General features: G+C 43.4%; 1 protein-coding gene across 1 annotated transcript in view; it reads right to left on the bottom strand.

Moving 5' to 3' along the window:
- Positions 1–23,876, bottom strand: part of LOC308224212 (procollagen galactosyltransferase 2-like) — a gene marked incomplete at both ends in the record, with an annotated part of 58,190 nt that overhangs the window by 15,227 nt on the left and 19,087 nt on the right. Inside the window, 4 exons of the mRNA XM_080623948.1 lie at positions 195–399; positions 4,714–4,848; positions 5,638–5,755; positions 7,365–7,475. Coding sequence (XP_080480074.1) covers positions 195–399; positions 4,714–4,848; positions 5,638–5,755; positions 7,365–7,475 — 569 coding nt within the window. The remainder of the gene's footprint in view (positions 1–194; positions 400–4,713; positions 4,849–5,637; positions 5,756–7,364; positions 7,476–23,876) is intronic.

The raw sequence follows: 23,876 nt of genomic DNA on the forward strand, positions 1-23,876 counted from the left end.
TGAAGCTAGCTGTGAATCAAAAGTCCATCACCAGTCCTTTGCTGCTGGCTATCCCTTACCAGATCCAAAAGAGTAAAGAGAACAGGGTCTTAAGTCACTACTGAAGTCACACAGGACTTCTGGCTTGTGAACTCAGTGTAGAGGTCTGCATGCCTCTACAAGTGAATCCTCCAAAGCAAAGGCTCCAAACATACCTGCTTGGCGACTGGAGAAGGCAAAGACCATGATATCATCAAAGCTCCAGGTGTAGTCCTGGTGGGGGGGGTAGAACTTCAGCTTGGTGCAGGCCTCTTTCCTCAAGTCAATGAGGAATGTGGAATGAATCATTGGGACAGCAAAACAGCCTGTCCTCTTCCATTCCCGTATCAGGGGATAATCCAGGGTTCTTTTGTAATAGCCCTGAAATCACAGCAAGGGGGCAGCTTGTTACAAGAGATTTCTGTTTCATAGATGAGCTCCTTAGCAAAAGCTCTCACCCTTAGCCCTCCCTCAGCAGAGATTGATCAGCTTAATTCTCAGATTTTTAAGTGTCTCCCATTTGGAAAGGGCTCAGTCAAGTATTTAGAAACAATCTCCATCCCAAAAGTTTAAGCTTGACCTTCTCTCTCCTTTTTACAGCTATTGGAAATCCAGGCCTTTCCATTGCAAAATTCCCTTGCAATAGTGCTTCAAACCTTGGACTATTTTCTCCTGGCTTTTCAAAAACCTTTTTTTGCACATACATCTCAGGTCTGATCCTGGAAGCTGCTGAGCATCCATGACATCCTCCATATTCAACAGGCACAGAAGACATTCATTGTCTCACAGAATAGGACCTGCAAATTACTCACTTCACTGCTGCAAAGGCATCATCTCAGTGTCCATCAGTTGTATAAGAATTCCCGCTTCCTCCATCCCAGGGCAAGCAGGTTTAATACTCACACCTGAGCTCTCCCCACACACCCTGTCTGGGGGAGGCACTTCAGTCAGCACATTTCTCTGTAGCCATGATCTTTGCTAGTCTTCCAGCATGCACATTGTGTGGCTCACAGCTGGTTTTGCAGGTACAGTATGTCTAAAGCTATCACATTTGGAAATAAATACACTAAATTCCTCCAGAAAGAAAATCCTAACAGAGCAATTTGACATCTGGTTGGATCCAGAGCAGAGTCTGGTCTTTACAGAAATGATGAGTCACTAAAGTAAGTTACTTTTACATCATATTTTCCATCAGCATCCTAGCAACAGCTAAGCAAATCACTGCAGAACCACCTTACCCTGGTTTTGTGTAGAAACATGGTATGATGCATTTGTCTGATGTATCTGTCAATCCTTCCCTCTGCCCTTCAGATGCTTTCTTGCCATACTGTGAGGACTAGGTATCTCAAACACAGCTGGTCTGATTTTCATGAAAAGGAGTGAGTAGGCAGAGATCTTACTAACATTCCCACTGAAGGAGGGGTTAAGATGTTCAACCTTTAACAGACATTCAAGAATGCCCACAGGTGAAAGATGCTGGAAATCAATCTTACCTCCTCCAGACACTCACTAAGGGGTTTGGGGGCTTTTCACTGCTCATAAATCCTGTGTAGTCAAGAAAGACTCCAATTTGTCAGCACTGCTGCCATGCTCTCCTAAGGTTAGCTTCATGACAACTAAATGTCAAGCAGGTGGGAGTTGTTTCTCAGTGCCAGAGGCTGTGTTTCAGGGTGTGCTCCAGCTGTTACTTCCCTCACCAAGTTCCCAGGGAGAGCAAGGCTGACAGCATGAAGCTGTGGGACTGCAAGCACAGAAACAAGAAGCAGCAACTAAGAATAATAAAATCAAGTGGGAACTTTCCATTTGAGTAGCTTTTCACCCAGAATTCAGCAAGATGCATTTGCTGCTATGTTTCCCACGCACACTCTCCTTTTGTCAGTTAATGCTGGTAATGATGGAAAATAGGTAACGCTAGGGGCCAGGGCTGAGGCTGGTGCACACAGGCAGAATCTACTTCATCCTGTGGAGCAATGCTGATTTATATCAGTGGAAAATCTGACTGTCTCAGGACTTAGCCTTAAAAACTTGAAGGACAATGCCTTCGCTATGAAATTTATATCTCCATTTCAAAACAAATACTGAAACAAGCAAACACCCCCCTTTCCTATATATTTACTTCCAAGAATCTGGAAAGTTCAGGGACTATTCCTGCTATTTTTAGCTTTTTAGCTGAATTGTGGAACCTCTTGCCACAAGATGGCGCGGGTACCCAAAAAAAAAAAAAAAAAAAAAAAGAGAGAGAGTAAAAAAATAAATAAATAAAAATAAATCACTGGGGGCTTTAAAGACAAAGATCTTCCTCAAGAGCTCATGAAGGAGATTCCCAGAGGATGGAAAAATAATTTGGGGAAGTATCATTCACTTGTTTGCTATGTTCTTATACTATTCCTTAGGAATCTGCTAGGAACTGCTGCTAACAGATGGACCTTTGGTCTGACCCAGTACAACTGTTATATTTTCACCCTACGTGTGGTCGCTGGTTGTGTCCTTGATAACGCTGGGAAGGAAGAATGATTTATTTTTTTTTTTAACGCCAGGTAAATAGAAGAAAGAGGCAATGGAGCTTGTTTTTTCTTTCACTCCAGTGATGATGACAACAATTAGTATCTGGTTAGCTCTCTAGAATAAAGCAAGAGGGAGGGATTGGCAGGACAATGGAGCCTCTCTAAAGTACTCACATGCCTCAGGGAGGGCTCAAAGATCTATGTGCAGCACAGGCTTAAACTCATTTGTCTAAGCAGTAGGGCAAGCTTGTCTTTATGAACAAGGAAACACAAGACTCCGGCTTGGATGTAAAAAAGGAAATCCTGAAGCTTTTGCAGGGCTAATGTGAGCAAAAAGGGAAAATTTTCAAGAGAACAAAAGCCCTCTTGCTATTCTAGTACACATGCAGATTAGGAACCCACTTCCTCAAAGGATGCCAACACACAAGCCAGGAGCAGACTGGCCAACAGGTCAAAAAGCTGATCTCATTATTGAGGCTTAGCTGGGATAAAAGAAAAGCATTAACTACAGTTCCCATTTCAGCTTGAATGTCTTGTAAAGTCCATTTAGAGCTTAGTCAAGAACATTTCAAAGGTCGAGAATGAAAAGGAGCAAAAAAATTACGGTGACAATAGATCTGCCTTTCTATACCTTTGATTCTGCTGCTGAAATCTTTTTATGGACAAGGTGATTGTAATGGGTTTGGTTGGGATACAGTTAATTTTCTTCATAGCAGCCCACATAGTGCTGTGTTTCAGACTGCTGACCAAAGCAGTATTAATAACAAGCTGATGCTTTAGCTGCTGATGAATAGTGTTTCCACAGCACTAGGCCTTCTCTGTTTCTCCCTCTTGCTCACACTTGCCTCCCATAGCAAGAGGTTGGGAGGAGACAGCTGGCACAGCTGACCCAAAGTGACCAAAGTTATTTTCTGTGCTCTGTAACATCATGTTCAGCAATAACATTGACATGAGGGGGGACAGAGAGGGGAGGGTGTTGGGCGTCCAAAGAAACTGGTGCTGGGGGAATGGCTGGGCATCCGTCTGGTGATGGTGACTGGTTTTGCATCACTTGTTTTTTTGGGGCTTTTCTTCCCCTATTCACTTATTAACCTGTCCATATCTCAGCCACTGAGGGCTACTTCTGGGCTTGGTCTTGGTTTTTTCCCCTTCCTGTTTTTGCCATTCCAGTTTGCTTCCCCATCCCACCAGGTGGGAGCAAGCGACTCGGTGGGTACTTACGTACCAGCCAGGGTCAACACATCACAGTAATGAGGAATAACTTGTAAAGCAATAGCTCAATCTCATTCTGGCTCTAAAAATAATGCTATTTCTACTACACAACATTTTTGTATCTGATACTTTCTGCAGTATATGTGATGTGAAAAAGTAACATTAAATTTCTAGGCTTAGCACTTCTGTCCTACACAGCAGTACCCTTTACATACACACTTCAGAGCACACACTCCCAACAAAGCAAAGGGTGCTGCCCCACTACATAAATCTTGTTCATATGTGAGAAAAATAACCTATCCATAATGGAGAGCTATATAGAGAAAAACAAATTCATCTTAGATTAGCATCACTATACAGGAAAAGCTGGTCTAAAATTATGTACCAAGAGTTTTAAGGCCATTACACAAACATATGGAAACAACTCAAATTCTGGTGGGTATATCAATATCTTTCATATAGTTAGTGGGATTGTATCACTTCCCAAAACTTTTGGCTAAGCAAGCTCTGCTTCCTCCAGATTCAGCTTTTTCACATGAGGAATCTCAGATAAGAAAGCAAGTTTAGCTATGTGCCTGCACACCCAATACAGAACATGTATTCCTTTGCTGATACATACAGGTCAGTTCGAAAACAAAAAAAAAAAAAGATTCACAGACTGAAATGTCCTCTCTACTCTTATTCTCAGATTCCCTATAAACGTATAGGCCTTTCCCAAAGATACTCACCCAAGATTTGAGGTGCCACCAACAGCAGGCACAAGCTGAGATGACTGCATGACACCACTATCCTCACTACATGCTAACACTGCCTCTGCATGTCTCAGAGCTACAGCAGTTTCTTTCCAGAAGGCCACTAAAAAGCAGATGGCAAAGCCCATAGAACAGAACCAATGTCCACTGCGTCACAGACACAAGGCAGGAGGCCTTTGAACACATAGCTTGCACAGTCACCCAGCACCATTCATGAGGTCACTTGCCTGCGGGGTGATGCCACACCAGAAGTTAGAGTAGAGGGAGCGAGATTCAAGCATTGGTGCCACCAACGTCTTGTTTTCTGCTATCATCAGGTTCAGGGTTTGAGGGTTGGTCAGTAAATTATCTGCATCAATAAACTAAAGAAGGAAGAGGGGAAGAGAAAAGGAAATCTGTTATTAGATTAAATGATATGCTTCCCCTGACAGCTTCTTGGTAAGAGGTTGACAAAAAAACCCAGAGGCAAAAAAACCAGCCAGACGCAAGAGGTTAGCAAAAACTCCACAAAAAAGCCAAAAAGCACTTGAGCTGGTGGTTTTGATACTACAGGGCACTGTTACAGGTAAGCCCATGGGTGGCTGCCCCTACCAGAAAGCTATGAGATGAGAAAAGGTGGAGTTTCCCTCTGACTCTCCACAATGTTACTCCAGCATGGGGGCAAGGGAGCTGCAAGGTGAAAAAAAACATTGCTGAAAATTCAGGACAAGCTTATTCTGTAAAGAAGATCACAAAAACTCTGAAAAAACAGGCCTCATCCTTGCTTTGTTCAGGTGGCAACACCACCACTAACTGCTGCTGCAGTGACCGAAGGCGTGCATCTTCCCAGAACTTTTCTGCGGAACAATTTCCCTTACATTTCATCAATAACAAGTGGAGTTTCAATCTGGGGGTCCCTTGCAGGTACCTACTTATGACCAGGGCTACATTTAATCCTGACACCTTTGGAGAAAACCTTGGGCTTACTGAGGGACTTACCTCCCTAGCTGCAAAATCCCTTGCTCATCAGAACAAGAAATAACACAGAGCATCTCGTTGCAGACAGCTTTATCGTTAGATGGAAAGGAAAATTTTGACAGCCCCAAGTATCAAAGTGACTACCTGAAAAGCTTTTGCCTGAGGTCAGTTAATAAATCAAACCTTGTATTTACCAGGATGTAGTCTGACCACTTTTCTCGTGCAGCACGCAGGGCAGCCTGTCGGAGTTTCATCACATGAGTGAATCTGGAGCTTGGCCAATGTTTTGGCCCCATTTCTTCTGGGTAAGACCTGGCAAATTAAAAAAATAGAAAAAGTGACTGCAAACCATGTCTGGGCAATATTACACGAGTCAAAAAAAAACCCAAAAAACAAAACCCCAAACAACAAACAAACCCAACCAACCAAAGAAACAAAAATAGTTCCCTTACTGCCTTCTTTCCAAAACGAAAACAGTGTTAGTAACCTCAGGCAACCCAGGAGAGGTTCTGAGGGAGAATAATTCCAAGTTTTGTGCTGGCATGTGTACACAGGGCAGCAGAGAACAAGCAGTGCCGCAGCATTTCCTGCCGACTAAGCAACCACAAGCACTATCAAAACCAGGAGTTTCTTCTGCAGCGGCAGCCCCTCACCTGGCATAAGCAGAGGTTACCTCACCAAAATGAACTGAAGTTGATTCACCTCATCTAACCCTCTGGCAGGAAGTCATCTGTCCACTGCTAGGCTTTCAGTTTAAGAAGGTAAATGCAGCCTCCTTATGTCCAGTAGAATCAACAAGCTGAGGATGTGAAGATAAAGGCTATTTGGATTCCCTCAGGGCCTGGGCTTTATCATTACTGTTAACAGATCCTAATAACAGCTCTTATATCTACAAACACCCAACACAACAGGACTAATCATGCGAGTGAAGTTATGAACATGTCTGTTTTCAGAATCCGGTCCAAAAGCAAACGCTTTGTAACAAAGATGGATGGAAACAGGGACAGATCCCTATGTGGAATAAAAATTCCAGACTTTGAAACAGTGCCAGCATAAGCCAGTGAAGGAACTAAGAATTTAAAAAAATTTACAGTACTTTAGAAAGCCAAGTTTGACAAGATTAAGAAAACTCAATTCCAATGAAAGGATTCAAAAAAGTCAATAAAACAAGCATTCCCTGTGGGTTTGTACCACACATGTCCCACCACTGCACCGAGGACCTTGAAAATCAACAACAAAAGCCAAACAAGCCTAAAGAAAGGGGAAACTGATGTAATCTTCTCTGATAGAAGAAATAGAAGAGAAAGAAAAATGAGCAACAGCTGATCTTGAGGAAAATAAATAAATAGATAAACCAAAGCAATAAAAGTCCAATACACTTAATGTCATATTTCAAAGCAATGATGCTGCAATTCATGCAGTACTGAATTAAATCTAGTTCACTCCTCAGAACTTACTGAATATTTGATGCATCTCAGAACTTTCACAGACACTGTGGGAATGGGCTATGATTTCTCTGCTCCTTTGCAAATAAATATGATCATTTTTATTCCCTGTAGCTTTTGATGCTATTTGTTTACCGTGCAAAGACAGCAGCTGCAGATGCTAAATAACTGAATGGAAAATGCTTTCTTCCCTGAAGTTCTGCACGAGTTGTTTCACTGAAGTTAGAAACCTTTTTATGGGCTCCATAAGAACACAACTTTGATGGAGCAGACCCACAAAAACACAACTAAAAAAAAACCAACAAAACAAAAAAAAACCCAAAATCAAACAACCCAAAACAAACCTGCACACCAAAAAACCCACAACATTTTAACGCTTGGACATTTAGTATATCTCCTAGTTTGAAAACAGAAAACCTAGAAAATTTGACATATACACCAAACAGCTTTAGTCAGCCCCTCACGGTAGTACTCACTGGGGGTCTTCCACTGGCCTCCACTCCACATCATGGTAAAGGTTCTGCACATTCTTCAGCCACTCTCTAAGGATTGCTGTGGTGTTATCAATATTGTGGTCAGTGGCCACCCTGGGGAAACAAGAGCACAGAGGAAGCCTGTTAACCCAAGATTTAAGTCCTTTGACTTTTCCCAGCTGGTAAATGAGTCAGAGGCAGAATCCATTTCTTACAAGCACATCCAGCACCTGGCAGAACTCAGGGCAGCTCCACAATTGTGTAAGTCCTTGCTAAGGTACACAGCAGTGCCCTACTTCCCCACAGAGACAGCACTCCCTTAACATAGACTTGCCTGGACACTTCTCTGCTTTCGGTCATCTCCAGCCTCACAGGAATCACAGCAGCTTTATCATAAGGCAGATGCAGGACTGAACACTTTGTTCAGTTCCTTCACTGGAAAAGACAAGACTGGCCATCTCAAGATGCATGGCCCAAGGTAAACTAACCACAAACATCCTATCTCTAGAAGCACCAGGATTTTGCTCTGCTTGCTGTTTCATCCTGCAAGCCCACTATTTAAGCTGCACAGCCCGGCTGAGAGCACATGTTCACTGTTGCCTCACCCTATGTCCTGGGAATCACTCATGCTAGGTTGGGGGACTCTGTTAAGACACTGAGAGGAGCCCCCGCTAGCACACTGCTAGCACAAGGAAGGAACACGTCACTCGATGCTCTACAGCATGGATAATTAGAACCAAGGCCTTGAAAGCCACTTGCCTCCAGTTTGCAACCTGCAATTAGCACAGCCCCTCACAACTGTCCTGTGTATAGCCAAGCTGAGGACAGAGGTGCCGGGGAAAGGCAGGTATGCTCAACATACCAGGATCAGCATCAGACTTCCTTCCCCCCACCCTGCTACAGCCAGCAAGCAGCAAGGCTGAGGCTCAGAGAGGCAGTTGCTTTCTTACTGTTTCCTGATGCAGAGGTTACAAGTTTGTGAAAACACACAGAGCTTTGCAGATGTTAAAACACTGCAGTAGCACCCAGTCTCAAACAGTGGGGTGAGAGAAACCTGCCTGCTTCCTCTCTGGCCTCTGCCATGCTCCCCGAAAGCAGCATCTGAAGAATGTTTTTCCCCTGGAATTGAATAGTATATCTGCACAAACTGGAACAGAAAGCACAGATCCATGTTTCTGCAGTAATCATGTGGAAAAGCTCCCAAAAGAGCCACAATGTCTGCCTGTGACCCTCAAGCCTTTGGGGTAGAGGGTGAACAAGCCAAATCACATCCCAGCTGCTCCTTTCCAGCATTTGTTTCCCCGGGATCAGGACTATGCACATCCAACACCTGGCCACCCATGTGGTCGTGGCAGCTCCCACAGCAAATTCCCTTAGGTGAAAAGGCTGCTCATTTTTCCTGGCCAGCAGGCAGAAAAGCACAGCCCTGTGGTAGGACACAGCTTGTGCAGCTACAGCTTGGCAAGCTCCACTGAGAATTTACAACCCCTTTATATTCCTCTGGGAGTATAAATACTTTCAAAAGAGATAGCAAAGATGGTGTGAAACATGTCCCTAAATGGAGTGCGCTGGAAGGACATGCTAGGCCCCCATCAACTGCTATAAATTGCCTATTTTGACCTCCAGTTCCAGAAACCCCAAAGCACTTCCCATAGCATCTTCCACCCTACTTAAAACCTGAGATACCTGTAATTAGGGGAGAGCACACAAAAGGGAGAGAAGGGGCACATCCCAAACCCTTGAGCTACTTCCAGCATAACACCTCTACCCCAAGTCATCATATGATCCTCCAGATGAGAATAAGGGCATGAACCATTTCTAGTTCATGCATCTGGAAGACATAATTCCCATGAGGTTTAGCCTGCTTTAAATTAAAAATAATAAAAAAATATTTTTTAAAAAAATCAATAATTTAATTTCAAGTTTATAAATAAACAGAAGAGCACAATCACTTAAAAACAGGAAGCTTATTTGTTGAATATTTATTCCTGCCTATTAAAACTACAAATAACAGAAGTTCAGCAATTGAATAGAGGCTGATTTCTTTGCTTTTAACTGCTCTGCTATGACAGAGCAAGGCTGGGTTTAGTTGTATCTTCAGGGTTTGATTTTGACCAAGACCCTGGGTCAGACTGCACGATAGATCTAGTTTACAGGATGTTTAACTGGACTAAAACAGTAATAGTGCTGACTTGGTAGAACAGACTAAGTCAAACTTGCTCCACTTTGTGGATCACAGCTTATCCACTTAACCCATGTTTTAGCACACTTGCTTGGGCCTCCCACAGCCACTGCGCATTTCACTAGTTTTATTCCACCTTCCTGCACACTCCAGCTGCACGGTCACTGAACAATGGCTCCAAAATCCCTAAAATACCAGAGAACTGTGAAAATGGCTTAATGTGCATGAGCATCACTGAAGTTGCAGTGGCACCAAGAAGCTCCTGCTATACAATGGGACCATACTGAAATTAGGTGTCACACAAACCAGGTGAAGATGATGATGGCCATCCTGAAGACTGTCAGAGGCAATCTTACACCATACTCATTGCCAGGTCCAGGCTAGTCTTGAGGATCCCACAAACCCTTAAAGTAAACACACAATTCCCAGTGAGGTCCTGTTTCTCTCAGCAAACATCATGCCAGTCCTTCTAACCCCACATAAGATCAGTGGGAACATGTGTAGGGGTTTGCTACAGTCCAGGGAGGGAAACAGGAAGCTTCAACTGCAAGCATGTTAAATTAGTCCTGGCTTTATGCTGGCTCCTCCCTTGTCTCAGCCAGGAGATTTTTCTCCATTCAGCTCTGTGCACACACAAGCCCAAAAATGTAATTGTAGAAAGCTGTTTGCCCAGATGTGCAATGGAAACCCAAAGCTCACAAATAAAACATCATTTTCTTGACAAAAACACACAAAACCAACCAACCAAAACCAAAATAAAAACCAAAACAAACACACACACAAAACAAACAAACAAACAAAAAAAAACCCACAAAAAAACAAAACAAAACAAAAAAAAAAAAAAAAAACACACCACCCCACACACCAGACATTCAACTTCAGAGAAAATTATTAACATAAAGGCTGTTTCCTCAGTTGCTCAGAGTTGTTTCATGAAGCCCAAAATTTTAACTAGCAGAAGAAACCTTGAAGTTGAAAGACAGTGGTTGAAAAGAGATATTGCAACTCTGCCCTCAAAAGCTAGCTACCCTCAATAGCTAAACCTTCTTTGCTTCCCCAAGCAAGACAAGGGACTGAAGGATGCTTTCCTCTCACGTCTTTATCTCCAGTTTCTACCAGGTCAGACCTCACAAGTTTTACTGCATGAACACACCACCATCCTAAGAGAAGAGTGCAGCACACCAAAGACTGCTATTACCTCATCTTGCCCTGCACTACCAGCTGCTTAGGGAAAGAATTTCTCAATATTCATTTCAGACCTCCCACACCTGATGTTCTCCATCCTGCTTCTGGTAAGGCAGCATGCCCTTGACAAAATTCACCCCAGCAGACCCCAACAGCTAACACCCTCCAGACAAAAGTGAGACGCATGAATGGGAGCCTGGAGGAATCCCTAGATCTACCTACAGGGAAACCACTAGAAGAAAAATGGCTGTAATTGGCATGATGTAGAAGGTTAATAACTTATCCCAGTAGGCCTTTACAAAGACATTGATGAGACAAAGCTTTGGCACAAAGAAAAGACTGCTGTCTCAAAGACTATCCACCCAGGAGCATTTCTAAGCCCAGAAGTTCTCAAAGGCAATAAAGTTTGCCACACCCTGGATGAAACATGCCCTATGACTAGCAGTTTGGCAAACTGTTTTTCCAGCTTTCAGCCTCAAAAAATTACCCAAAAAAAAAAAACAAAACAACAGAAAAACCAAGAAACCCAAGCCATTCCCAAAAGCAATTATCACTGTTAGTTTCAGAACAATTCACACTTAAGAACAAACAAAACCAGCACTGGGTCCTATCACAACATCTGAACCATCCCACCTAGGCACCATAAAAAAATTGCAGCTATGGTTTTTGCAGTACCACTGAATGGAAAAAACCACCTAGTGTTTTTTTCTTTAATGACAACCCCTGCACAAGAAAAACAGGCAAATAAAAATGTGAGCAGGACTTGCCACTGGCAGCAAAAGCTCCTTAAGCCATGAGAGTCACGTCAGGATATTCCCCATTACAAGTTCTTCTTCTGTGATAGGCAGTTTGCAGGACTTCAAGAAACTGAGTACACAGTTAGAACTTCAGTGCTCTGACTCTAACTGGATGGACCAGTTGAACCCTGTTCATTCTTTGTGCATTTTCAAGATGCTAAGGCCACTTCTGCTGCAGATCTCACAACCATCAAAGGTGGTCTCTTACCCGTGTTACATCTCCCCAGTTCTGTAAAACTGACTGCCCTTTCCAGGGGTAATGAGTCAGGAAGGGTTGAGACACATACACTTGTGCCGTGTTTGGTACAGGAAAGGAAGGCCACGGGATGAGATTGCTCATGTGATAAACTGGGTGTCAGAGAGCATCACATGGAAGACACTGTACTGGCAGTGTCCTGTGATGGCTCCTCTTGAAAAAGGCCTACAGTAGGTGAGGTAAAGCAGTACCTTCCAATACCAGCAGAAAAGCAACTTCAGTCTGCCCAAACTCCTCCTGACAGCACAAGCCAAGGTATCTTCTCTGCAAATCCTGCAAGTAAGTCTGATGGCGGGAGCATGCCATATATGAGACGTCATCACCTCTCCTCACTTGCCTGTCCTAAGAAAGTGCTGTTACTATATCCTCTGATCCTTACTGATGTATGCTGTGCACTTGATAGGGGGAGGAGAGTAGATCACCTTAACCCAGCTTCATTTAGCTCACCAAGAACACAGCTTGGCAGTCCACATGGCCCTTATACTAATGCAGTGTATTATACTAACCATACTGATTTTTTTTTTTTTTTTTTTGCATAGGTTGGTGAGCACAGTACTATTATTTGTGTTTGAGTCTATCAACGTTTTTCTTGGCCTGGCATCAGGTTCAAGTCACATTTTTTGTGCGGATCAGTTTGAAACATTTGCGCAGTCAAGATGAAGCAGGAGCTACAAGAAGATGTGCTAAGTACAAGGCCACAGGAAGAGGAGAGGTGAGCTGTCTGGCAAGGAGTACAATTCTTACCCATCATTCTCCAACATCATCTTCACAGTCCTCTGCTGGACTTGTTCATGCCTGTTAACATCTTTCTTCACCAAGGGGGCTCAAACCCAGATGTGATCAAACAAGTGCCTAGCAAAAGGGGAATAATTCCTCCCTGTGATCTCCTGGTTTACTTCTGTTCATGCTGCCCAAGATGCAGTTGAACTTTGCTACCAGGGCATACCACTGGCTCACATTCAGGTTGCTCTCCATCACAGGTCCATCACAGGGGTAATGGGCTCAAACTGGAACACAAGAGGTTCCACTTAAATTTGAGAAGAAACTTCTTCTCAGTGAGGGTGACGGAACACTGGAACAGGCTGCCCAGGGAGGTTGTGGAGTCTCCTTCTCTGGAGACATTCAAAACCTGCCTGGACACATTCCTGTGTAACCTCATCTAGGTGTTCCTGCTCCGGCAGGGGGATTGGACTGGATGATCTTTTGAGGTCCCTTCCAATTCCTAATGTTCTGTGATTTTGTGACAGGTCCACAGGACCCCTGAGGCCTTTTCATCAGAGCTGCTCCCCAGTCTGCATGATTGCTAAAGGTTCTTACTTTCCAGATGCAGGACCTGATGAAGTTTCTGCAGTCAACCCTCAACTGAAAGCCAACACAAACTGCCTGCAATCAGTAACTGGGGAAGAAGACTTAAACAGCAGAGTTCCCTTAGTATGGACAGGTTACATCAATGACATTGGCACTACAGAGAAGGCAACTTCATGTTCAAGAGCTGATTAACAGCATCTAGAATTTGAAAGAAAAAAGGTCTCCTGCAAGATTTACTGATTTAAAGCCTATGCAACACAGCCAGGGAGGACTGGTGGAGTGACAAGGCAAAAAGATAAAATTGCTGCCACTCTTTTCGGAAAAGAAAGTTTAATAAATTAAACTGGAACAGACTTCCAGAGGGACACTCCTGTTCCAGTAACTTGGCAGCTTTTCCCACTCAGATGGAAACTCATTTCCAAAAATTAGAAATCAAAATTCAAAAATGTTTGAGTGAGAATGTTCATATAGGGGCTTCTGTCAGCACAACTATAATCACTTCAGTATTTATTTTGGCTTTAACCAGTAGCCTCACTATGGACACAAGTCCTCATTGTCCATGCTCAGCCTTCCAAAGCGCCCCCTCCCAAAAAAACCTCCAAGTACCATGAGTAGTGGAAAAGTAAGCGCAACATTAAGCACCTACTGTTTTAATTAAGTAACATGCAAGTAGCAGCATATAAGGAAATCTGCTCCTTTCACAAACTGCTTGTATTTTTAGCCTGATAATGTCTCCTCAAATTATGTTTGCAAGAGGGAGTTAATTTAGGCTGTAATGGTTATCCTCCTCTTTTCCTCCCTAAAAAAAGGGGGGGAATAAATCACACTTTTTTACTTCTTCACATCCCCGCCTGTTCTACCAAGCTATTTACAGCTGATCTACCTCAGGCACTGGGTCAGAGAAGAAAATTTTCACCTTCACCATCTGTACAGGAAAAGTACTAGAGGACAAAAACAACACTGTGTGCCTCTGGCTTGTCAAAGTACAGGGCACATTGTAACACAAGTTGTGGAAAACTCTACCGCCAGGCCCCTACAGTAATTTTCCTACTGAATTCAACATTTACCAACTCTTCCCTTGGGCAAACAGGGAGGGAGGGAGAGCTTCAAATACAGGTAAGTACTTCATGTCCAAGAAGCATATACTGCAAAGCAGAGTCAGAACTGGAGGCAGCTAGCACTCAAAAACAAAAGCTAGGAGGAGGATCCTTTCCCTGTCAGTGTTTTGAAGATTTTAAGTCTTGAGAAGGGTGTTGGGTTCTCCCTTTACTGCTATGACAGCCAAACTCAGCCAAGCACATACCCCAGATGACAATAGTCAGAATGCTGCTGATGGTTAGGGTTGCAGTGAGAATGGCTCACACAAACAGGCTTTCCTGAGCTCTTGCTACAGCACTGAGTTGGGTATGTAATCAAGTCCCAGGAAACCTCATAGATACCAATTTTAGCTGTCTCCCTCGGTTTTTCCCTGCCTGCAGCCAGGTATTCAATTACCCACAAGGCTTCCTACTGAGTTCCACTGAAACAAGAGCCATATTTTGGCCACATGCCCTAAACTCACAAGGTCTTACCCAAATCAAAGCCCAAAGTCAATGGAAAGCATGTTAGTCGATCACTCCTAACAACTGGAACATAGAAACTGGTGACAAAAGCACCAGTAGCTCACCTTTGCCACCTTTCACAGAACAGAATAGCAATAAAGCATTCAGAGATAGGTTACATCTCAAACAGCGATGAAGGAAGTATATTTCTGTACACTGTGTTTTCTACAACTTGTGCTAACAGAGGTGCCCAAATACTCAGATTGTACCTAGAACCTCTCCATGTCCTCACATATTTGAGGTAGTGAGGCAGAATGGAAGGAGTTCACTTGCAGAGCCCTATCCTTCCCGTTTTGTTAGGGATAATACAGATGCATAGGGAATATGCAGTTCAGGCCCAGCTCTCTCACTGTTTGCTTGGCAAGGCCACTTAACCTGCCACCTTCCAGCTTATTAAGAAATGCTGAATTCTACAGTTTTTTGAGTCAGCAGAGCTGTGTCCCCTGCTCCTGGTATAATGGCTATAGCCAAAGCTGGGCTCACCAGATGGGAAAGCTCAGCCCTGAGAGCAAGACTCAGCATGTTTACAACTGCTGCCCTGAGCTAGTAGCATCAGAGCACCATACAGGGAGTTCCTCCGATGATCTGGGAAAAGACCGGGGATTTCAAACCCGAGAGCATTAGAAAATCCATGCTACTTCATCCAGCACTAGCTCTCACTATCAAGTTGCTACAACGGTCCAATGGTTTTTACCGCAGCACTAATGACACGCAATGAACGGAAAACTACGTGAATTTTAACACCTTAAGTATAACTAAAGAAAAGCAAAAATAGGGAAGACAGCAAGGTACTTCTAGCTTTGCAAGGCTTGCTACAGGCCTCCAAGTTGCTTGGATCCTTCAGCAAATGCCTCCAGCTTTCAGTCACTTTAGGCAGATTGAAGAGCTGCCTGGTCTGAGTGGAGAACTGAGCTCATTGTCACACACAGGCTATCTTGACTGATGACTATGCTTATCCTGGGTGTAAATTCAGCCCTGTCAAAAATAACTGAGGGAAAAAAAAATAAAAATCCAACAATGGATCCCTAATACGAATCAAATACAAATTTGGATTTAGATTTCCCAAAACAAGTGGTAAATTAAGTAACAGATGAGTCATTTCTCCCTGCCTTTTTGTCTGAATGCTGCCAGACTTAGAAAACCAATTCAAAATATATAAACCACCAACCTGACAGTTTCCACTGTGAACCAGTGATGAATTAGCTTGACTAGGAAACAGAGCAGCTGGAAGAGACTGGAATGGTATGGATCCTAAAGGGGAGGAAAAATATTCAAAACAAAACAGAGGCAAAACACTTCTGAAACCCAGTGAGAGAAAAGCTCCCAAGGCAGTAGAGAATGACCAGAAAGCAGTTGCGCCGTTACAACATCCTGAGACAAAGCTTCCATAGCTATGGTTCTATCTTCCCCCTGAGGAACACAGCACACTATCCACTCCAAAGCAGGTGGGTTTTACTGCCTCTAGCATGGCTTGATGCATGAGTAAAGTGTTGTTCAGCACTCATTTAGGCAATATACCCTGATTTCCCAAATCTTGTTCACCCAGCACTTTGGAGACTCAGTTAATAAACAATTTGCGTGTAGTTAGAAACACTCTTGTGTTGCTTTGCAGATATTTGTGCCACTCCATGGACTGCCAGCCCTACTTTTCATCTATTAACCCAAGACTTGATACCTCAAATCTCAACAGATATCAGTGCAATCAGAGGACAAGACATCATGAGACACTACCAAGCTAAGCCCACAACAGCGCAGTTCAAAGACTGTGTACAGAATTAAACCTTCTTTACCACCACTTATTTTAGTGCAATTATGCTCACACACTTCGTTAGTAAGGCCTGAACATTCAGATATGAGTTCAAAGAACTCTTTAAGCATTTTAAAAAGTTGCTAAAATCTTAATGTATTTGTAAGACATTCTGGCGTCATAGGGACTTGGCATTTGTTCTAGGGTTTTCCTTAATTCCTTAATAAAAGACAGACTTCTGGAATTTGGGAGGTCTTTCCCCACCTCTCCCCCCCCCCCCCAGGTTCTTTTAACTTGGCCCTAAGATGTCAGCCCCTGGTGGAGATGTGGTCTGAGCATGTATCAGTGGCAGGGAGCTGCCTGGGGTGTGGAGCCATCAACAAGAGAAGCAACGCTCTCCAGGCTGGGCAGCTGTACAAGAGCAGAACCTCACAGTACAGGAATGCAACAAATACGTCTCTTCTCTAGCTCTTTCCCAGCGCCCTTCAGCACCTCATGGATAATGGATTTTGCTGGCAGCAGCAATTTTGAAACCTGCAGTGGTCTTCCAAGCCCAAGCAAGAGAATGATTCACAGATGTATGTGTGTACATTTGCATACACCAAGATCTTTGCTCTCTTCACACTACCTCAAGAATCTCTCACTTTTCTGCTTCTCACTCCCTGAGATCCTCAGGTTGTCTCCAATCGTACTGTGGCAGGAATGTGCTTAAGCTAGTGCACACAGACACAACAAGTTAATCAACTTCACTCAGAAAAGCCATGCCAAAATATTTATATATATATATATAAAAAATATCCATGCTTATCAGCTTCTGTGGCACCCATATACAGGGAGTTCTCTTGGAGTGCAAGGGAGGTTCCTGCTGCCTCCATCCCAAGTCGTCTCTTTGTGCTGCTTTACTTCTCCCGGTGGTCGCTCTGCTCCAGACAAAGCTTTAAAAGAAACAAAAAAATCCATCTGCATCTGGCCTTTCGAATATTTCCAAGCAGACTTGGCTTCGAGGGAACAACTCCCCTAGAGAAAGCCCAGGAAATCTCATACACACAGGGTCAGGGCTGTGACTAGCTGCTGAAATAGATTTGCTCAAACAAGAAATTAACTGCAACAGTTCCATAATTTCTGAAGGGATCGCTTGTTCCCACAAGTGCTAATTGAAACACCAGCTAATGCAGCTGTTCACGATTAAGGGAAGTGTGTAAGCCACTGGGAAGGTACACTGGTATTTAGAAATATTCTTGGCTCTGGCAACAAAAAATAGATAGGTTTTAAAGGGCAGAATCTGTTCAAATTTAGGTGTTCAGTACCACTTATTTTTAAATGGAGACATTGAATATAGCCCCATACTGCATTAGTTAAGGGTCCCCCAAAATAGGAACATCTGAAAAGCTCTCAGTCTCTGGATCAAGCCTGCAGAAAAATGAGTGAAAGGCTCCCACAGCCTGCCTTGCCTCCAGTAAGAAGACTCAGGTCATGGCCCACCACTACATGCCCAGTATTGGAGAGAAAGGTAGACCCAAGTCCTTTCACCCCAGTGGCTTACTTTCTAGTTTTCTTTTTTTCCCAAAAAAAGTTATAACGGTGTGTCCTGGGTTCAGCAGTAGCAGTCATTTTTCTCCTTCTTAGTAGCTGGTGCAGTGCTGTGGTTTTGACTTTCAGCCTGACAACAACGCTGATAACACCGATGCTTTTAGTTGCTGCTCAGTAATGTTTACTCTGACCAAGGACTTTGTGAGTCTCATGCTCTGCCAGGGAGGAGGGGAAGCTGGGAGGAAGCAGAGACAGCATACAAGACCCAAACTAGCCAAAGAGGTATTCCATGCCACAGCACATCATGCCCACTATATAAACTGGGGGCAGTTACCCGGAAGGGGAGATCACTGCCGGAGTTGGGCTGAGTATCCATCAGCAGGTGGTGAGTGGTCATATTCTCTTCCCTTGTTATTTCCCTTATCATTATTATTATTGGTGGCAGTAGCAGTGATTTGTGTTATATCTTAGTTACTGGACTGTTTTTATCTCAACCCGTGGGAGTTACATTCTTTCGATTCTCCTCCCCATCCCTCCAGGAGCAGGAGGGAGAAAGGGGATGGAGTGATCGACCAGCTGCATGGTTTCTGAGTGACAGGCTGGGCTTAAGCCACAACACCGTGCCCTCCCTACATGTATCAGGAAGCACACAGTGCCTGTCTCCCAGCCCTCCACCACCATTGGTATAACTTGCACTTTTTACAGTTTTACATATACAATATTGAGATTCTCAGAATGTTAAAGTAGGTTTTGCAACATGCCAGGAAAGAAAACCTAATTGCTCTCTGCATCTTCCTTTACCTTCTCTGCCTTTCCTTGAACCTCACCTCTTTTCTCAGCTTACATTAACAGTCAAAAGCTTGTGTTACTACTTCAGACCAAGACCGCTCTTTTTTGCTGATATACTGTAGTACTGGTATGGATCAAAAGACTTCTCCTTTGAGGCAGGAAAAGAAAAATCGAGTACTTATTTCAGCATTATGTGGTTGAGACAGGTATTCTCCATTATTCCAAAGTGTTTAAGAATGTACCTTTCCAGACAAGAAATTTTTAGGAACTCTTGACTTAAAATATGAACTATGACTTCCCTTCTATTATGAATGGATTTCAATTCTAATAATATCCTACAAGACTTAATCAAAGTCATTTTAACACACAAACACGTTTTATTGTAATCCATATACTGTACAATTAAATGGCTACAAATAAAAGTAATTTTTCTTCACTTGCCCAGTGCAGGCTAACAGAAATAATATAAGAAAATAGGAAATGGAAACAGAATATTTTAAATCATGTTCAAGCAGCAATAAGAAACACACCAAGCTAATTCTGGAGCAAAGGAACAATATGCAATAATTTCACACAATAATTGACCCTTTCTTGTGAAAATTTTGCTGATACACCACAATAGAGACATTCTTCCCAAAGGCTCCCAGGCATCTTTTCTTTTAGGCCACAGGAAATATAAAATAGGAACACAGTGGTTTGCATGTCAAACCAGATCAAGACAAAGGAACAATGCTAGTAATAGTGGTCTCCAAGATTAACCCCAAATTTAGCATTTGAAGGTCTACTTCAAAGTAGGGAAGACCTGCAAGAGAAATGTAAGAACAGACCATAAACTGTTCTTCCTACAAACAAAGTGGCTGAGGATGCTTGGCCATCCAGAAAGATTTTTGCCTCTGGAAATTGAAAAATAGGTATGTTCAGAAGAGCAGGAAATGCTCAAAATAAAGTAGTCACTGAAAATCACTAGTGTTTCATATTTTCACATCAGTCTCCCTGAAACTTCCAACGTCTACACATGGCTTGATGCAAACCGCTGAAAATAGAGATTTCTTTCACCTGCAGTGACCTTCAGATTACAGCTCAACAACCTTCTCATGTTTGAAGAAATCCATTCAATCTACTCAGTAGTTTACAATTGTCCTTTATCTTTCCCCAAGTGTAAGCTTTCCCTTCAAGCTGCTATGCAAAGTGCAGCATAAGTGATAAAGACACATCACTGTCACACATCAGTAAGTCCCTGGGCAACATTCATTCTCAAATCAGACTTTCTCCTATTGAAAGCGCAGGTACAAACTCAATGGAACCAAACTGCTGGGAGCTCCCACTAGCACATGAAGCAGGACTGGCAGGTTGCACTTGCTGTGCTAAGTGCTCTCAGCATCCTGCAGACTTTCTGCGAGCGACATGCAGGCTTCAAACCAACAGTCAGTTGGGGGGCAAGGAACAGACCCCAGCAAGAATGAATGAAAAAGCCATCAGGCAACCATGACAAGGAGTCCCCAGTGCCCCTGAACTGCAAGGACATATGTCGCATCACATGGTCACCCTTTAGCCTGGTTTAAACAAACCAGGGCTGCTGTACACCAAAAGTCACTACTTTTTGTTAACAGCTTTTCAAGAAAACCCCTGCACAAACCAGGCAATAAAACTGCCACCCCAAGTTATCTCCTTGAAGTCAGATCTGCATTTAGGGCTGATTTCCATCCAGGCCCTTCAGCTCTCCAGTGGACCAGAAATTCCTTTGCTGTTGCTGCAGGCTGAATAGGACTGTCAAATGGACAACAGTACCAAGCCTTCCAGATCTGGTCTCCAACAAGTTGCAATTTGCCTACATACTCAGGTGCACAGAGACATCACATAGAAAACCTCAACTGTAAAACATTTCATGTATGTGCAGCAATTTCTGAAAAAAAATGTGGCACAAATGCTAGGAGCTATCCTCCAGTTCAGCTGGTCTTGAAGAATTTGAGGATTCAGGTACATAGTTGCTGAGCAACAGCTTGCTAAATTCCACCTCTGTAGGCTTTTGGATAGTAGTCATGCTACAGTGCTCTGTATTAAGCCTGCACAGCTTACTGGAGGTCCTCATGCTTTTCTGCAACCCTAGCATCCACCCCTCTGAGAAGGGTCCTTGGATCAACAGCTGCACAGAGTTAGAAAAAGCTGGGGCATACGTACATCACACGGGTACAAATCCGTTCCACCAGAAGCAACAATCTGTTTTTGCCCATGAAGGCTCAGAAAGCAGGAGTTACAGGCAGGAAGAAATTCTGGACTCAGCCACCATCCCAAGTTCAGGACTGCCAGAGTGCAGCAGTCTCATCGAAGAGTCTCCCAGCAGCAATACCTGCAACCACGAGAAGGATCCCATCAACTTCCAGGAGGCCGGAATTTTTAATTTGCACTCCTGGGGCATGCAGGCCAATGAGCCCAGTGCAAAGTATTTTAATTCTGTTGCACCACCATATGCAAATGTCTAATCATGAAAGACACCAAAACAAAAGTGGAGGACACCCAGCATTTGGCTGAAGAACTACTGGCCCTCTGCATAACCTGCCCTCCAACAGAAAAGGGCTGTTTTTCTGTTGGAAAAAAGGCTGTTTCTCAGCTCCACTGTCTTCTGGCAATGTACACACTGGTATTCACTTACACTTCCCCTGTTCCAGCTCTGTGTGGCTCACTTGCAGTGTAGCTGTTGAGAGAAATTAGCTTGGCCAAGCCTACACTACAAATAAATCCCCTGGCCAATTTGCATTCAGAAATATGACTCTGCACTTCTTCATGAAAGGACTCACTGTCTGGGCATAGAGAGGGCTGTGGTAGGAGCATGTCCCAGCAGAACAGATCATTAGAGACACATGGAGAAATCCCAGCACTGCTGTGAAAGTGCAGAGTATTGTCAAACACACAGCTCTCTCTTTGCTATGCTCTCACACCGAATTTTGCCAAGTTTAAAGGTTTAGACCCTGAGACGAAGCTCCAGGCTTGCCTTGCACAGACAAACCCCAATTACAATTTAATTAAGTTTCTCCCCATTGCTTATGCATGTACATCTCCACCCTGATGACCTGTAATACTACCACCAGAAACAGATGATACGGATTATAAAGACAAATCTAAACCCAAGGAGGAAGGGCAACCCCTTCCCTACTCGTAGCACAGGTTAATCTCAGGTACAAGGGGGTGTTGTACCAGGTATCAGACTTACAGAAACAAAGTCAGCAAGACTTTTTCAAAGGAATTCAACTTCAGGATGACTTGAGAACAGCAGTTTTTAAACTGTGATCAACAGACATCTGTGGATTATTTCTAGTTTGTTTGTGAAAGGTAACTTAAAAAACCCCAAACTATCATACATAAGATGCTATGCAGGCATCTGCATTCCCACAGGAAAAATGTGCTGGGTTTACACTTAAGCAACAGAATAACATTTCCCTTTTATGCTAAATGGATTAGATCAATGCCCTCATCAGAATCAATGTGCCCATCTAAAACTTTACTGTGTGATCCCCAGCACAGTGTCAGCAGGCAGCACAATAAGCCATCTGTTTACCTAGAAACTCATAACTCGAGTTTATTCTTACAGGGCAAGATAACAGGAGCAAGGCTGATATGGGCACATAAGAAACATTCCTCCTTTCCTGAGAGCTATGCAGTACTGGGAGCATACAGGCAAACGGGTCAAGCATAAGGACAATAAAACTCCAGGTGGTTGTAACATTTAGTACAGACAAAGTAGAAAGAGAAGTTACTTTCTTTACTGCTTCTTCTACAGCTGCTGTACTAGCAAGTCCTTTGAGACTGAAAGTGTTAACACAGAATCTGCTTTTAAAATACAGCCAGGAGGTACAGCAAGTAGAAGTCAACCTGGGATCTGCAAAAAATCCCTCACAAGGAGGAGAGTTGCCATGGTTTTTGTCTTGTACTTCATGTGAGATCCAGGCACTTGCCTAGACCACAAGCAAATCTGTAAGCAAGTTGGCCTTCCTCCTGCTGCCGGAGCACTTCCTCTTACACAGACCACAACGCACTGACCAAGCCTTAGAGCTGTCCTAAGGGGCAACCACCTCCAATGTTTCTGGAAGCAGTACCTTTAAGAAGAATAAATTAGTCTGCAAGCAAGGGAAATGCTATTCTTGCTTTTACAGCCAGAATATGTGTCAATTAAAGGCTTTGTCTAGAGCACAGCACAAGGTGAAGCAAGGAAAAGGACTGATCTCTTCATTAGATCACCTAATAGATCACCAGTCTGCCTCCTCACACACACACCAGCAGTGCCAGGGCATCACAAGCCAGCCTCTACAGGAAAAGCGCAAACAAGAATGCACTGGTAGAAACCAGGAGAAAACCTGGCCCAAGAGCTCAGAGCTCCAGGTGAACACTGGAGACAGCACAGCTGAATAAGCCAGGACAAGAGCTTCAGATGCCATCTCATGGGCAAGTCACATCACAGCTGATACTGGATTTGCATTATTTATCCCATTTAACATCATTATGTGCTGAAGCACATTCTTAGCCACTCAGGGGCATGGCTGCTAGGAAATGTCACAGCCCTCCAAGAAGTCACAGGGCTAACACCTCTCTCCAACCAAAGGAAAGCATTTCTGCTTTTTAAAACACTTCTGAAGCTCACTTGCAGTATCAAAAACAAGAAAAGAAACTTCAAAACACAACAGCAAATATCAGCTGTGTACCAGATGCTCCTGGGAAGACTGAGGCCTGAAACCCACCTAACACTACCTTCAGGTCCTTCCAAAGATATCCAAGTTGTTTACAACAGCTGCTACTGATGGGAGCCACATGAAGGAAACTGAACACACAGCTAAAAAACCATCATGACACACATCCCAAGATGTTGCTGCTTGCAATGTGGTAAGGCAATTAAAGGGCACAATGGGTGTAGGCCAGAACAATACGTCTTCAAGGCAAGGTATGTGCACTGGCTTTACAGTCTGCGTTAACATTATGAAGAATAAAGAACCATACAGAAAAGAATGCAGGAAAAGTACAAATAAATATATAAATTAATAAAAGTTCAACATCGATCCAACTGGCCAGTTACTGTCTCCAAATGATAAAATGGCAAATGGCTACAGAACTTTCATCTCTGCAGCAGAGGT

Source organism: Psittacula echo, assembly GCF_963264785.1.
Source record: "Psittacula echo genome assembly, chromosome: 7".
Taxonomy (NCBI): domain Eukaryota; kingdom Metazoa; phylum Chordata; class Aves; order Psittaciformes; family Psittacidae; genus Psittacula; species Psittacula echo.